Source organism: Gastrolobium bilobum, unplaced genomic scaffold, assembly GCF_033153095.1.
Source record: "Gastrolobium bilobum isolate Gb01-03AN ecotype WA unplaced genomic scaffold, APGP_CSIRO_Gbil_v1 utg9938, whole genome shotgun sequence".
Taxonomy (NCBI): Eukaryota; Viridiplantae; Streptophyta; class Magnoliopsida; order Fabales; family Fabaceae; genus Gastrolobium; species Gastrolobium bilobum.
In genome coordinates, this window is record NW_026895156.1 from 4,568 (window position 1) to 20,879 (window position 16,312).

The following is a 16,312-nucleotide window of genomic DNA, read 5'->3' on the forward strand; positions in this document are numbered from 1 at the left end:
AATCCTAGCACTCATCCAACCTCTCCTCATGAGATTTAGCTAGAATTTGGGCAGCATGACCTTTGTTTTCTCATCGTTTACCAGTTTAAACAAAAGGGTACCTAATTGATTTTCAGCCCACCCAATTCAACAACTCAATACATAACAAGCATGCATATATTGAATTCCAAGTAGACATCATTTACATTACATATCCTTTACAATTCATAGAACTTAGCTTACAAAACACTATGATCATTCCCTTGGCTCCCATCAACAATAGGTGTAACCAAAGGCATGAGCATAGGCTAAGTTCATCCAATGAATCAAGATATACATATGATCATGGGCTTTCAAAATAAAATCCTATACATGTCAACTACAAAAGGCATGCATAAACTCAAAGAAATGCCATATTTCATGCATAATCCAGATATGGCCACTTGCCACCAGAGGCTCCTGCAGCATCCTTACCTGAAAGGGGGTCCCCACAACACGGGGTGAGATATACGAATATATCCAGTAAACCAGGGGTCCTTGGAGCATCTCTCCACCCCACAGTTCCATATCAGTGTAATAGCAATAACAATAATAATGCAGTAAATACATATCTATGCAAAGTGCAATACATCTCCAGGAGAAATCCCTCGAGCTCTCAAGCTGTCCTAAGGAAACTCAGATGCAAATAGTCCTACTGGCCAGCTAACTACCAAGTATGATTTACGCATCGTCATGCAACATACCAACATAGGGAAACACCATCCTATGCCACACCAAATGCATACACATACGTATAACAAAGCATTACACTATTTTATTGCATTTATATACACAATCACAACCTCCACCCTTTCAGGGCTTGGTAGAACAGTCAAGGGAATTACACCCAAGGTCCGAAGGCTTACCTCAATGCTTCAGTCGACCTTTGTTCTTCACCAATGTCAACAATACTCTACTCCAAAACCAACACCTACACATGGTGTAATGCAATCAACACATTGCATCCAAGAGTATTTCACAATCAACCATCAATTACTCAATTCAAAGCACAACCCAAGTATGAGCTTACCAATTCCAATGAGCTATTCAAGCTCCATAGCTTGCTCCAATGGTTGATCACTCACGGTTGGTCCAAATGTCTCAATCCTAGACATCACAAGGATCCAATCAATCATTCAACTCACTAATTGTTCAACATGCTAGAATACTAACCAATCCAAGCATGAATTTTCCAATATTATGAACAATTATCAAATGACTATCTAGGCTCATTTCCACCGATTAAATGACATTCCTAGCATTTTCCATAACATGCTCTAAGCTCCATTCTTCCTAGAACATAGCTAATTCGACTACATTTCATAAAAATCCCAATTTACTATTCACAAACCCTAACTCATGCAAATTTCTAGGAATCATGAGGTTCAAGGGTTAGAATCTTACCACCAATGGTCACACAACCAAGGATTGATGGCTCCTCAAGCTTCAATGGAGGTAGAAACTCTCAAAACCCCAATTTTCACCAAAGGGCCGAATTTTTGAGAGGTAATATCTCTCTCCACAATGCTCCCCACTCAAAACAAAGCTAGGATTATGAAAGAGGGCGAGATTCTAAGCGATTTAGGCTTTTGAATCATCCAAAACCATCAAGGTTTGATCTCTCTCTCTCTCTTCCTCCCTTCCTTCCTCTTCTTTCTCCTTCTTCTTCTCCTTCTTTCTGTTTCTGGCTCGACGAAATGGGTGGGAAATGGGGGTTCATTTTGGCTTTTAGTCACTTAACATAGGTTAAGTGGCTTTAAGCGGGTATTGGTTCGTCTATCTATTCAACCCCAATAATTACCAAACTTTACCCAAAAGTCTGGAATATTATTCTAGGAATATTACTATTTTTATTTTTATATTTTGGGTACTTTTGCCAGTACCCATTTATACCCCTTAATTTTCACTGAGTACACTTTTTAACTCCAAAGTGACTCAGATTCATTTAATTAAGCCTTATACTTAATTTCACTCACTAAAATATGTTTAATTAATTAATTACACTTGATTTACTAATTAATTAAGATGGGCTATTATAAATGCCAAGAAGATTTTGCTTTTAATGGAGTAGCCATATTAGCCGTTATGGTGGATTTTGCTTAGGTTAGTCAATACAGATACATAAGAGATTTATGTAAGTGGTTATTTGAAAGGAACCATGCTGACTCATGTAGATCAAATACCCCATGTAGTTTTAAGTGGTCTTTGTTTTAATAATGCTACTTAGCAAACATATCAATGCCAGATCTTATTCTTTCTTGTTTATTTGATCTACTTCTGGGTCGGCTTTGTATTGCATTAGCTTTGATACCATTGATAACACTGGATTGTTTCACAGGATGATGGATCAATGACAAGTCTCTTCCAAAAAAGAAAAGAAAAGAAAATTAAATACATGTTTGACCTTAATTATGTGCCACAATACTTCAAATCTTGTTCATAATTGGATATCAATTCAATAAGAATCCGTGTGGATACAAATATATAGAGACAAATATAATCGGATATTACAGTATTGCATTGCGTCAGAGACACATGAAAATACGAAATTTTTTGTCAATAAGGTCAGGACAGAAGGAGCTACAGTAAAAAGACAATAGACAGATGTTGCATATTTGTAGACAAACGCAGCACCATTGGCCCCACGATTTGTCACTGACACCTAAGATTCCTATTCCAGCTTTTGACGTATGAAAATTACCAAAGAGATTTCCTCATGTTGAGAAAAATCTTTTCTTATTATTATAGGTTACATCAACAATGGACATTTAGATTCTTTGATTTTCCTAGATGTTACAAGGCATTTTGCAGAAAGAAACATTGAGTATATGCTACCCCTCTAAATTACCATTACCAACTGGAAAATTAACAGAATTCACTCAATTCTTTCCAGTGGCAGTTCTATTGGTAGACCACAACTTACTAAGCATTCTTTTGGGTTGGGTAGGAAGAGCACAGAAAGCCTTAAATCTAGAGTTTCTCCCAATTCCATCGTGGGGGAAATCATTTTCATCTAAGTCATCATCCTCAGCTAGCTTCATCCTCAGAGTTGAAGACCTTGACTTTGGTGATTTGAAGCCAGAGACACTCCAATTATCCTCAGCATGTATACTTGTAGTAGTGCTTAATGGTGCTTTATGTTTTGATGGGTCAATACCATGAGTAGCGAGTAATGCTTTGAGATTGCTTGGCAAGTCAGTCACTTTGCCACCAGCTGCTGCTGCTCGAGCTTGCTCAAAGAAGAGAACTTGGACAACAACACGTAGAGGGAGTAGCTCATTTTGTGCTGCATGCATGCAGGCTTCCATGGACAGTTTTTTGCAGTCAAGAATTCGACATAGTCTTTTCCTTTCGCTCTTGTTGAGTTCTGGATGAGCCTGTATGTTACCAGTTAAAAACAACACATAAATTTTAGTAATACAAGACATCCCAGCAAGCCAGAAATTTTACGTATATTTCTTTCTTCCATACCCTATTTTACAATTTCTACTAGTACTAGTTTGACTGAACTGACAACCAGACCTGTTACATCATTGAAGAGTTCTTTGAGGTGGAATTTAGCTACATGGAGTGAACACATAAATGGTCAAAATCTGTCTTGGTAAATAGGGGAGACACACAATCAATCATTTGAAGGACTACAGAACATGTATCTCCTTTTTCCTTTCTCCCTATCTACTGGACATAGTCGTAGCAATATGATTTAATTCTATCACAGATTTGACAGGCAAATTTTTCTTCATGATTTTCGCCAAATGAAAATACAAACACCAGAATACACACTGCAACTATATCAGTCAGAAACAGTCAGGCTAAATTTCTGGTGGGTCAGTTCACACCTAACCGCCAAGAAATGTTAAATAAGACAAGATTTTAAGGTCAAGAGAGTTGGTTATCCACTAATTGTCACACATTCAAAAATGTGAAAGGGAAATTTATTCAGCCACTGATTTTTTTTTTCTTTTTTACTTATTTTTGTCATAGTATAGAATGAATTAATTTGGAAAACAGAATAGACATTTTTCTTCGAATATTTTACCTTAAGATAAATGTCAATAGCTCTGTAGAGATGATCATGATCAAGTCTTGCAAAATCTGGTATAATTTCAGCAAGAGCAATGAATTTCGACAAGTGAAAATTCACATCTCTGGCAACTTCTTGAAGATACCTATCCACAAGCTTTGCCACCTTCAATTTTGAACTGTGAGATGCTGAAGAGGACCTCCTACTCTCCTGGAACTCAAAGTTAATATTCTCTGCCGAACGAGACCTCCTTCTTTCAAAGGCCAACCTGGATCTTGGAGGGCTTGTTGGGGGACTCTGCCCTTGCAACATAAATTGTTCCAATATAGTCATCACCAACTCAACATCATACAGCGTATCATTTGTGTAAGATAGTGAGGGTATTAAAAGATCATTCACTGTGGCTTCCTCCAATTGAAGTCCTACTCTTCTGGCTAATTCCATCTTTGAAGAGGAAGAAGCATTAAGAATATTGGATGCCTTCAAGAGTTTAAGAAGAAAGCTACAAGAAACAGCCCCTTTCTCTGCTGGAAGCAAGCTTACTATTGATTCCAATAGCAGACGATGCTTTGAAGTTATTTCACTCGCCGAGTCTGAGTCTGAGTCAGAAGCACCTTGCTTCTTGGGATATCCATTATTTGTAATATTTGGTAGCCATCGAGATGCATAAACCTTCAATGCATCACCAATGAGATTTGAAGGTATCTTCCCACCAGATTTAATTGCTACCATGGTTCTCCAGTAGAGGTCTATGCTCAGTTCTGCTAAATCTTCAGCCCACCATCCTTTGTTTGCTGATTTATGTCTAAGGCTTTCGGTCCCATTGCAAGATATATCATCCCTCACCCTTCTGGAATGACTATGTGACAAACTAACCTTTGAGGGGTGGCTTAAGACTTTTGAGGCAACAGCTTCAATGCATCTACTTGTAATTCCCAAGTCCTCTGACAACAAAGGCAATGCTTTTGTGGTCTGAAGACTCACAATAGAATCCTTCCAGCCATGTAGAATGCATGAATTGAAGAAAACCTCAAGCTTATAAATCAAGTTCCCCTTCTCAACCTCCTCAGACATCTGCAAGTATTCAGCAGCACATCGTGCGGCTACAATGTTGTAAGGACAGAGAGTGATGGTAATTCCATAGCAGAACTTTGCACACAACTCAAATGCTTCCACCCCACCAGGGAAATCATGAAGTTGAACTATCTGGTTCTGAGTAGAATCAGGAGATTCTGAGCATAACCTTTGCAGTCGCAAACATTTGGACAGCAGGGGAAACTGAACACCATCAACATGAACTTCAGTTAATTTACATATGAGTAACAAAAAAGAAAAAAGAAAAAGAAAAGAAAAGAACTGTTATTATTAAATCATTCACATCCTCAATTTAAAAAGCTTCCAGAAGCATACCTTGTGAAGAAGATATCTACTTCCCTTCACTTGAATTATGAGGTCACTGGAAACTTCAGAAGAGACTGACCTGCATACAAAGAAAAGATACTCCTGTTAATAACCAGAAGGAGATGCATCATCTAAGGAAAAAGGATCAACTTGAATAGTTAAAGTCTTGCCTCACTGCCTCAGCAGTGTAGAAGGTATCTGGACGAGATCCCAGTTTCATGAACTTCATGGCTGTCAGTTTCTTATCCTCTAAATCATGTGCTAATTACTTGCATAATTCAGGCAGCTGAAACTCTATTTCAGTGTAGAAGAACACAGAAGAAGTGCATCTAACAGCTAGTGCCTCAGAGAGTGTCAGAGCCCTTAAAGAAAACTTCAGAATCAGAACTATCAGAAAAATATAAGAGAAATAAAGGTAGAATTTCCTTGGAGGAGAGAAGATGAAAAGTTTCCAAGAGAAAAGGAAAACCAAGAAGTTTGTTGTGGGAGCAAAATAATATATAGTAGTTTAAATAGGTAAGATAGATGACATAAATGGTTTGAAAGAAACACTGAAGATCAAACACACTTAAGTAATGTCCTTTCAGTCAAACAGTAATATCCCAGAAGTGATTTTGACATTTTAAATAAGAGGATCAAAGGGCAATGCAATCCTATCAAATTCAGGCTCAACTTGCCACTGCCCCACCGAGTTCATCAGTTAAACAAATAAACTGCACGCATAACCTAGCAGCTCGACATTCGAACATTATGCAAAACGAAAAAATTTTAAATTGAAATAATCATAACAAGAATAAATAAATCATACTACAATTAGAAATGCTCAAATAAAATAAGGAATGTGTTCAGAGTTCAAAATAAATAAACCATACTACTACTGAAATGCTCAAATAAAATAAGGAATGGGTTCAGAGTTCATACAAGAGTATCTGGCTACTCGAAAGTTTTTCAATATTACGCGAGTATCAAATTTGGTATTTTTTTATTTTAACCTATATTTTTCTTTATAACTTTTCTTAAGGGTTGTTTGGTATACGGTGATATTTAGGATGCCCCGGAAAGTGGATCTGGGAAGCTTTTATTTCCAAGTTTGATAGAAGGAAAACAGGAAAAATGTCTGGGGATATTTTTTACCTTGGAATTCATTTAACACTAGCGAATGTGATTTCAGAATCCATTTTTGGATGTGGTATTTTTTTCTCCCTGCAGCGTTGGAATCCATTTTACATATTTTTGGTCTAAATTACCCTCCATTTTACATTTTTTGCGCACCGATGGTTTTTTATTTTTTTACTCCTGTTTAAAAAATGTGCAATCACAAGGGTAGTTTCGTAAACATTATTTTCTTTCTCAGCAATATTTTATCATCAACTAAACACATATTTGGTCAAATTAATTAATATTTTCGATAATATTTTTATCTACCAAATACTTTTTTTAACATTCCAGGTAAATTTTTATACCCATCATATTCCCGTATACTTTTTTTCCCCGTGTACCAAACGGTAAGTTCTAAATTTTTTTCCCTTTGTACTTACAATAATTATACCTAAAGTTTCCTTTCAGTATTCTCCCAATACACAATTGCCAATATGTCTGTTTGATTATGTTTTGGTTGTTTTTTTTTTTTTAAATTATTTTGTAGAATAGTTATGAAAGTAAGTATTTTTTATATTTTTTGGTTTGAAAATTTAAAAAAAAAACAACCCATATACCTTGTCTAAATTTGATTTTGAAAATAAAAAAATAGTTATAATTTTTAATTTTTAATTTTTTTTATAAAACAAATCTTATCAAATGAATTATTTTGTTTCAAAAACCAAAAAACTGTTTTTAAAAATAGCTAACAAACAGAGCCTAAGTTTTTTTTTTCTTCCCACCAAAAGTGTTTTTTTTTATGTAAGGAGGTGTTTGGTTTGGTAGTCATTAATTTTTCAGGATTTTTGAGAAACTGATTTTTTTTAAATTTTTAATTTTTGAATATTATCGTAAACTAAATATTTTTATCATATTTTTAAAAATTAAAATTTTTGGATAAAGAAAAATTTCTCCTTTACCAAACGTCAACGAGAGAACTGTTTTTTTGCAACTAGATAGCGTGCAATTCTAAAGGCAAATACCACGTGCTTATCCTGCGCCCACTTGTGCTCCATATTCTCATCATTGCCACTGCAAAATGTAAAATTTCCAATCCTCTTTCCTTTTTTCTATATTTTAAATGTGAGGTACCCCTAGCTTATTTTAGTCAAAGACTATTTTATTTTGTACGCCACATCGTACATACATGATCTCTTTTTCTCTCTCAAGAGGAGAATAACTTAGGGAAGATATTTTATCACTAATTAATTATGAGATAGGATATTTTACAATGAAAGTTTCACTTTTAATATTAAAAATTTATCTCATATATATATATTCAACACAGTTAGATACGAGTACGACTTATTCTCATCCCTTCGGTTGTGTACTATATAAAACTTTTCTTTTTTCCAACCTGGCCCATATAGGGGATATTTTTGTTCAAGATTATTGTTTTCATTTATAATGCTCGAACTCGATATAATGGGGGGCAATTTCTTTATACTTGAAGCAATAGTTATTGGACAAAGCTTTTAAATAAATATTTATTATAATAAATTTTTTATTTAATAAAAATTTAAATTAGTACTTTTAGGTAAAACTTATAATAAAATTTTTGAAAAGAGATTTTTTAGTGAAAAACAAATCAATATAAACATACTTATAATCTTATAAACTATAATAGAAAAAGTTAGGGAAAAAAAATTAAAATATTACTATTTTAATAAATAATTACGAATACATAGCTCTTTCGAAATTATCTACGGATCTATTGCACTTATTCACGTCCAAATTAGGCGTGACTATTCACGCTTAAGTTAGGCGTGACTTCCAAGGCATTCACGCCTAAATTAGGCGTGACTCGTATGGTGTTGACACGTGGCACAAAAAATTAATAGTTTAACCGTAAAATTTTATAAAGCCATAATTTTTGACTCAGGTATCCGATTGGGGTAATTCTTTTTTTGATTTCACATAACTTTTCGAGATCTACGCAATGACATCTCATTTGATATATTTTATCTCTCACAAACACAATTCAAATTTGCAACAATGTTACTATAAAGATGGCACCAAAATGGATTAACTTATCTATAAATAAGATGGCACCAAATTTCTTAATAAATACAAAACGCAATCAGCTCCTATTAAATACAAAACACAATCAACTCCTATATCATTAAATTCAAAATTCAAATAACATTCAGCAAATTTATTTGAATTGGCGACAATCTGTAACCAACTCATAAAATTACAACATAATCAGCTCCTATTAAATACAAAACACAATCTACTCCAATTAAATACAAAATGCAATCAACTTATTGGAGGTTATCTGAATTTTAAATTTTGAATTTAATGTTATAGTACCAAGTGTTTGAAAAAAAATAGTGTACAAGGTTATTTATTTAATTATTAAAATATATATAAATTTATATAATATTCTACCAAGTGTTTAGAATATTTATTTAATTATTTTTTTTATTAATACAGATTTTTCATATTGATTTTTGAGTTTAAATCACAAATTAAATCTTTATTTTGTTTTTCTTATTAATAATAATTTTTTAAATATTTTTGGTAATACACTATATAATACAATTATTGCAAATTTGAATTGTGTTTGTGAGAGATAAAATATATCAAATGAGATGTCATTGCGTAGATCTCGAAATGTTATGTGGAATCAAAAAAAGAATTACCTCATTCGGATACCCGAGTCAAAAGTTATGGCTTTCCAAAGTTTTACAGTTCGTAAGTTGACTTTTTTGCTATGTGTCAACACGAGATGATTCACGCCTAAATTAGACGTGAATGCCTTGGGAGTCACACCTAATTTGGGCGTGAATGAGTACAATAGATCTGTAGATAGTTTCGAAACAACTATGTATTCGTAATTATTTATTAAAATAGTAATATTTTAATTTTTTCCCCAAAAAAGTTATATTAAAAGAAAAGTAATCATATGACTTAACTTTCTATTGTTTTTTATAATAATAATTTAAATATATACTTTTTCTGTATATGCATGTAAGTCATTATAGTATTTTGATATGATCAAAAAATTTCCGACATAAATTCTTTTTATAATTATTATTCGTTATTTTCTTGTTATTTGATTCAATCCTAATTACATTTTGATAAATTTTCCTTTAAAGTTTTAAATAAAATTATTTTGTTAAAAATATATTTTTATCTTCTTACTTTATTGCTATTATTTTAGAAATAAAAAAATATTTAAAAAATATATAAAAGGTTAAAAATATAAAAAGGTTAAGAAAAATACAAATGAAAGAAATAAAAATTTAATAAAAGACAAATAATGGAAGTAAAAAAATTCAAATAATTGTTTTGAAAAATGTCATGTGACAGTTATAGTAGAAGAAATCTCATTATACATGGGTTAATGTTTATCTTTTTAAAGAATATATAATTGTGTCATTTTAATCAAAACTACTATATTTTAATATGAGAGAAACAAAAATGATAAGAGAAAATGAGATTTTTTAATTTAAATATTAAATAAAAATAATAATTTTAACTAAAATGATTGTGGACAAACATTTTTTTCATTATATATATAGGTAAAATCATTTTTCGTGTTGCTGAAAAATGTTTCACTCTCAGATCGAAAAGCGAACCATGTTTTTTTTTTTCCTTCCAAAATTGGTGGGACTTTTTTTTTGTTTTTTGGTAATCGGTGGGACTTTCTGTACTTCTCTCAACTGAAGAATAATAAAATAAAAAGATGGCTGGGATGATTTGAAAGAGAACTTAGAGGAAAAAAATTTAAACATGATAATAAAACAATTGTATTTCTTAGATATCATCACCATCATTTGGTTCCATAGTAATACAGAGATAGGTGTAAATTAACTTTTTAAACAATATCCAAAACATATCAAACCAGCTGATCCAGAAAATTATACTTTCTTGAATCAGAAGGCCAAAATTACGGCAACCCTAGATGCTTCAACGAGCAAAGAAAGCTTTGATATATATATATATATATATATATATATATAGAGGGAGAGATTATATTTACATATATATTTTTTTTATTATCAAATTTTAACCGTTAATTTCCGTTAATCTAACGGTTATAATTTATTGGTCACACTTATTAATTAATTATTAATTTTCAATAAATTATAACCATTAAATTGATAGAAATCAACTGTTAAGATTTCGTAATAAGAAAAAAAGTAGTTAGTATAACCTTTCCTATATATATATATATATATATATATATGACGAGAGATATTTTGACTCTCCAGAGTAAGACTTTTAAGTCTTACTCCTCATCTCAGTCGTTAATGGACGGAAATTATAACTGAATAGTTAATTAATTTACATAACTCAATAAATTATTACCGTTGGATGGACGAAAATCAACGGTTAAGATGAGGAGTAAGACTTATAAGTGTTACTCTGGAGTCAAAAGAATTCTACCATATATATATATATATATATATATATATATATATATATGACTATCATATTTAAAGGTGCCTAAAATATTTTATAAAAAGAAAGAGAGAAAAAGAATGACAAGAAGAAACTTAAAAGAAAATTTTGATACGTGCATGCGTTATCAGTATCAAACATGATTTTCACAATTCCAGTGGATAGCTTCCATATATAAATATATTTCCATCTTATTTTTATATCTATAAAAAGCCATGGATGAAGATTGCCCTTACTTAATAACCTAACTGCCATTCCTTATCAATTTTTCAATTTTCTCTTTGCTTTCTTGATGAGCATTCATTTTCATTTATTGCAAATGGTCCGTAAGATTTAAACTTTGCCAATTATTGGAGTGAAACGAAGAAACCCAAAGTGGTTTGCTCCTGATATGTTGGTATTCGATAAGGTGAAGTCAAGCTTTCTTGTTGACATATAAGCTTTTTGGTGCTCTAATGGAAATGGTTAAAATGTTTTAATCTGGCAGTTGAGGGTCGTCTTCAAACCTTGTTTGGCTTTGGATTCTCACGACGCAATGACTTGTGAGTTACAATATTTATGGAGTTCTTTCTCTCTTAGTTTGATGATCATATATATCAACTATTGACGAACAATGAGACCGATGGGCGTGGGCCCTTTCATTGATAGAATAGAATAAAAAAAGAAAAACAGTCAGTTATGAACGTATGATATTCATGGTTGGTTTCTTTCTATATATCATGAACAAGTAGCGGTATTGTAATTTACACCTTTTATGCTTCGTATATATCAATATTTTGTTGGCGTAATTATTAAAAAAGAAGAATGGCAAAAGGGGGAGAGCGATTCGGGGTTTAATTGTAGGCTTCATCAATTTGAACCAAGCATTAAGAAACCCATATTGCTAGGCTCCACTATAAAGCTTGAACTTTCAAAAAAAGAAAAGAAAAGGTGAAAACATATCAGACTATCCTTGAAAGAATGATCAATACTGTGAAGTATGGGTACTCAAGTACTATATGGCCAATATAATTAAGGGATTTGCATTTGTCATTTAACATGACACAACAAACTTTTCTATACATACAACATTTTGTGGGACCCACACTTTTTGAAGAAAAAAGAAAAAAAAGAAATTACGGCACGCAAAACGAATCTTTATAACATTACACAATCACTTTTCCTACAACATAACTCTTATAAAACCCTATAATTAAATAGTCAATTTTGAGAGGTGAAGAGGTCATTGCCCTCTTAGTCCCTCTTTCCCTCCACCACAAGTCTTATACTTTTGTTTGGTTTTGATGATAACAAATAAGCATGTTATGCCATTTAACAATTTATTGAATTTTTCAAAATTGGTTGCATGTTTTAATATGTATTGAATTGTGAAGAAATGAATATAACAAAATTATAATGAAAAATATTGAAGGTACAAGATACACTCAATCCGCTAGAGCAGAATAGATTCTCCTTGTACATTAAGATTAAAATTTGACTTTTTACAGGGACATTGTTTTTGCCATTTGAATAAAGGTAATATGTCTCTCCTATAAAAGGAGAGACAAAGTCCTCTTGAACCAATGAGATTTTTTTTCATATAATTTCTTATATGATCTTTAAATTTTATTCTTTATTATTCGTTATTACAATTCTAAATTTATATAACTCAATTTTAATATATGTATATATATATATATATATGTGGTTCGCTTTTTCTACTACTACAGATAAGTTATATGCAGTAAGTCTAATATAACGTTGTTTTGGGGCAAAAATCATGATATTTTTGTAATTTTAATTTATTTCAGGGTTATTATAGTCTTTATAATTATAATTTTCTAATCTTTCAATCCCAAAATGACGATGTTTTGGAAGTAAATGCAAATAAGTTATCTGCATTAATTGTAGAAATATTTTTCTGATTATATATATATATATGGGTCAAGATCATTTTACACCAGTGTAAGTTACACTCTCAATCTTGTCCGTTAATCCTACTTATATCTAAGGGCTCAAATTTTTTAGTAATGTGAGCCATTGGATACAAGTGGATCAGTGGTCAAGATTGAGTGTAAGACTTCTAACTCTTACACCGGTGTAAGTTGATCCTATCTCATATATATATATATATATATATATATATATGGGGCAGGATCATCTTACATCGGTGTAAGAATAATAAGTCTTACACCAAATCTTAACCATTAATTTTTTACATCTAACGGTTAAGATTTATTAGGTCTCGCTTATTAATTAATTTTTATTTGCCAATAAATCTCAACTGTTAGATGCATGAAAATCAACGGTTAAGATTTGCTGTAAAATTTATTATTCTTACACCGGTGTAAGTTGATCATATCCCTATATATATATATAGGGGCAGAATATTCTTAAACTAGTGTAAGAGTTAGAAGACTTACCCTTAATTTTGATCATTGATCCACTTATATCTAATGACTCACATTACTAAAAAATTAGAATCCTTAAATATAAGCGGAATCAATAGTCGGTCAAAATTGAAAATGTAACTTACAAAATAATCCTGATATATATAGGCAGGATAGTCATGGTCTATGTCACAAATTTATGTAATTGAAAGGACAGGTCGTATGATCTTTACCCAAGGTGGCGGAGAGGGTTCTGCCGGATGGTGATATAGAGATGCCGGAGACTCTATAAGGGAGAGAGATTGGTAAAGGAAAAGTTATTTAGAAGAGGTAAAACCTGAAATCCACGAAGAAAGAGACAATAAAAATCGACCCAAGTATCACGCTAAGTGGCCAAAAAAACAGTTCCGGCGTAACTTAGAGAGAGATAAGGGAAGGAAAGAGAGATCTTAAATTTGTGGCGTACTGGCGTACATAGCCTGGACCTTTTTTTTTTTTTTTTTTTTTTTAATTGTTGGCAATTGGACCGTTTTCTAACTAAATACTGTAGAATTATCATCAGTTTTATATTAGAGATTAATGTATCTGTAGGATTTTTCAAACACATAAATTCAATTTATTTTGTTCTTTTTGAATATTTGATTAATTATGTGACTTATTATGAGTTGTTATATGTATTAAATGTAAACTATATTATATATATTAAAAGATGTATGATCCTTTGACATCGGTGTCAAATTTTAATTTTGACACCTCATATCAGCGCCGTTAGATAAAAAAAGATCAATGGTATCACATGTTTTCAAATCAGAGTCATTGATTTTTTTTGTCTAACGGTCTGAAATGAGGTGTCAAAATTGAAATTTGATACCGGTGTCAAAAGATCCTACCTCAGATTAAAGATATTATTTAATATCAAAACGTGTGTCGAAATCTAACATTTTTTAAAATTAACAGAGCGCCGTGCATCGTTGGTGGCAGGAGCAAGAGCTTGAACAGAGAATATTAAGGACAAGATCAGATATCATCCATAATGGTGGGCACTTGAATTCTTATGAGAAAAGAATTTGTGCTCAATCTCCAGTGCAGTTGCCCACCAATCGTGTGTTTAGCCAAAACCAAAAGTAGACATAAACACTGCAAAATGACACGCTAGCTAGTTCTTGGCTCAATCAGTGTCCGGTCGATACCCAGACCAGAGGCCGTGTTCGCTACATAAATGCTTCGTGTGAGTGAAATAAAAAGATAAGCAACGGAATTCAATTAGGCAAAAATTAAATTGTAACAGTGATAAATAGTAATGAGCATAGTGGTCAAGAATTGAACTGACAATGAGTGGGGATCCTGGGGATGAAATTGTTACCACACAGGTAAGTAAAAAGAAAAAGAAAACGTTAATAAAGATTGGTGTGGAATGGGAGATTAGAGCCATAGACGCTGCTGTCAATGGGTCTTTCTCAGTGCTACCCAACGGGGCAACCAACCGACAGTGTGGGACCATATATTCTTTTCTTTCCTCATAGTTTGGGACCCTCTTTGTTTTGCCACTCCATCTCTATCCGCATTCCGCATACCGCATAGAGCACTTGGCTAATGGCTGGTATTAAAGAAGGATTTTAAGGTAACTTTACGGGATATGGATACAGTCAAATAATCGACATAAAATAACATTAATTTAGTTGAATAAGTAATTCTGTCGTAGGTTTGCTTATGGATGTCTAGTTGTGACTTGTGAATAACAGCGATACGTACGTATCTAGTTAACGAGCATATATAATATTACACTCTTTTGTGTGTTATTTAACATCATCATATCATATAATGTAAGATGATTAACCCATTTGGATGAGTTTTTTTCTCTTCAAAAGCTGCTTTTTTTAAGAAAAAAAAGCACTTCTCGAAAAAAGTCTGTTTGTATGCCTGCTTTTAAAAAAAGCAGAAGTCATAAAAAAGTCAAAAACTTACTTTTTTCGAAAGCTAAAAATTTTAACTTCTCAAAAAAGCTAAAGTCAAAAGCCAAGTATCTTTTTCAAAAATCAAATATTTTTCTAAAAATCTAAATATCTATAGCTTTTATAAAAAGTACTTTTAAAATAAAGAAGTGATACAAAGGACTTTTTTAAAAAGTGGATACAAACGGGCCTACATATATGGGCGAGTCAATAAAATAAGGGAAGAGAAAAAAAAACAAATTAGAATACCAAGTTATAAAATTATTATCATTAATTTATTTATTGATAGTTAAAATCTATGATGCAAGGACACGGGACACGACACGCCGACACTTAATTCTAAAAAATGTCATATTTCGACATGTTGAGACACGTTTTGATATTAAATAAAATTTTTAATATATATAATATAATTTATATTTAATACATATAAGAGTCCATAATAAGTCACATAACCAATCAAATATTTAAATTTCATAACATAAATATAAATATAAATAATTTTTCGTACTTTTGTTAATTTTTCATGTCAAATTTCATAATAGAAAAAAATTAATTATAAATTATTTCTTTTATATTTAGTTAACAAAATAAAATTAAGATTAAAAAAAAAACGTGTCCGAGCGTGTTTGAACGTTGACCACGTGTCGAAAAAAGTTGACTGCTTGTCGAAAAAACGTGTCAGAGAGTTGACCACGTGTCGGACGTGTGTCCGAGCGAGTCCGTGTCGGACACGTGTCCGACACGCAAATTTTAATGCTTTCCAGTTTCAAATCCTTTCACGTTAGATAATCATGTTAAATAATTCATCAGAAGATCCATTTTCAATATTACCCGATAATTTTTTCGAATTACAAGCTTCGGAAAGAGTAAATAAAGATAAGACATGTCACTGTAAACCAAAAAAGAAATGTTTGATAATATGCTAATCATATTGGAGAAATAAACTAAAAATAATGAAGCATGCTAATGTTATTCAGTCTATTTGTTTAAAGGAGTGA

At 32.0% G+C, this 16,312-nt stretch overlaps 1 protein-coding gene and 1 long non-coding RNA gene across 2 annotated transcripts; both read right to left on the reverse strand.

Moving 5' to 3' along the window:
• Nucleotides 1-213: 213 nt before the first annotated feature.
• On the reverse strand, nucleotides 214-1,701 carry LOC133296391 (uncharacterized). Its single transcript, XR_009749498.1, has 4 exons — nucleotides 1,423-1,701; nucleotides 1,049-1,125; nucleotides 885-949; nucleotides 214-453 (listed from the first exon to the last, which is right to left on the reverse strand). It is a non-coding gene; the product is annotated as an uncharacterized LOC133296391 (long non-coding RNA).
• An 806-nt stretch (nucleotides 1,702-2,507) lies between these two features.
• LOC133296312 (BTB/POZ domain-containing protein At1g67900-like) lies at nucleotides 2,508-5,926 on the reverse strand. The gene is made up of 4 exons (XM_061495275.1): nucleotides 5,614-5,926; nucleotides 5,453-5,522; nucleotides 4,058-5,320; nucleotides 2,508-3,395 (listed from the first exon to the last, which is right to left on the reverse strand). Exons 1-4 carry the CDS (start codon nucleotides 5,670-5,672, stop codon nucleotides 2,898-2,900), a joined length of 1,890 nt encoding a protein of 629 aa, XP_061351259.1. The 5' UTR covers nucleotides 5,673-5,926; the 3' UTR covers nucleotides 2,508-2,897.
• Between the last annotated feature and the right edge of the window lie 10,386 nt (nucleotides 5,927-16,312).

What these genes read in the sequence shown, in the direction of transcription:
- LOC133296312 (XM_061495275.1), bottom strand. Translation starts at nt 5,672, where the DNA reads ATGAAGTTCATGAAACTGGGATCTCGTCCAGATACCTTCTACACTGCT. An exon ending in TACACTGCTGAGGCAGTGAG is followed by an intron (nt 5,523 to 5,613) that starts GCAAGACTTTAA and finishes CTTTGTATGCAG; the next exon opens with GTCAGTCTCTTCTGAAGTTT. An exon ending in GTAGATATCTTCTTCACAAG is followed by an intron (nt 5,321 to 5,452) that starts GTATGCTTCTGG and finishes GATGGTGTTCAG; the next exon opens with TTTCCCCTGCTGTCCAAATG.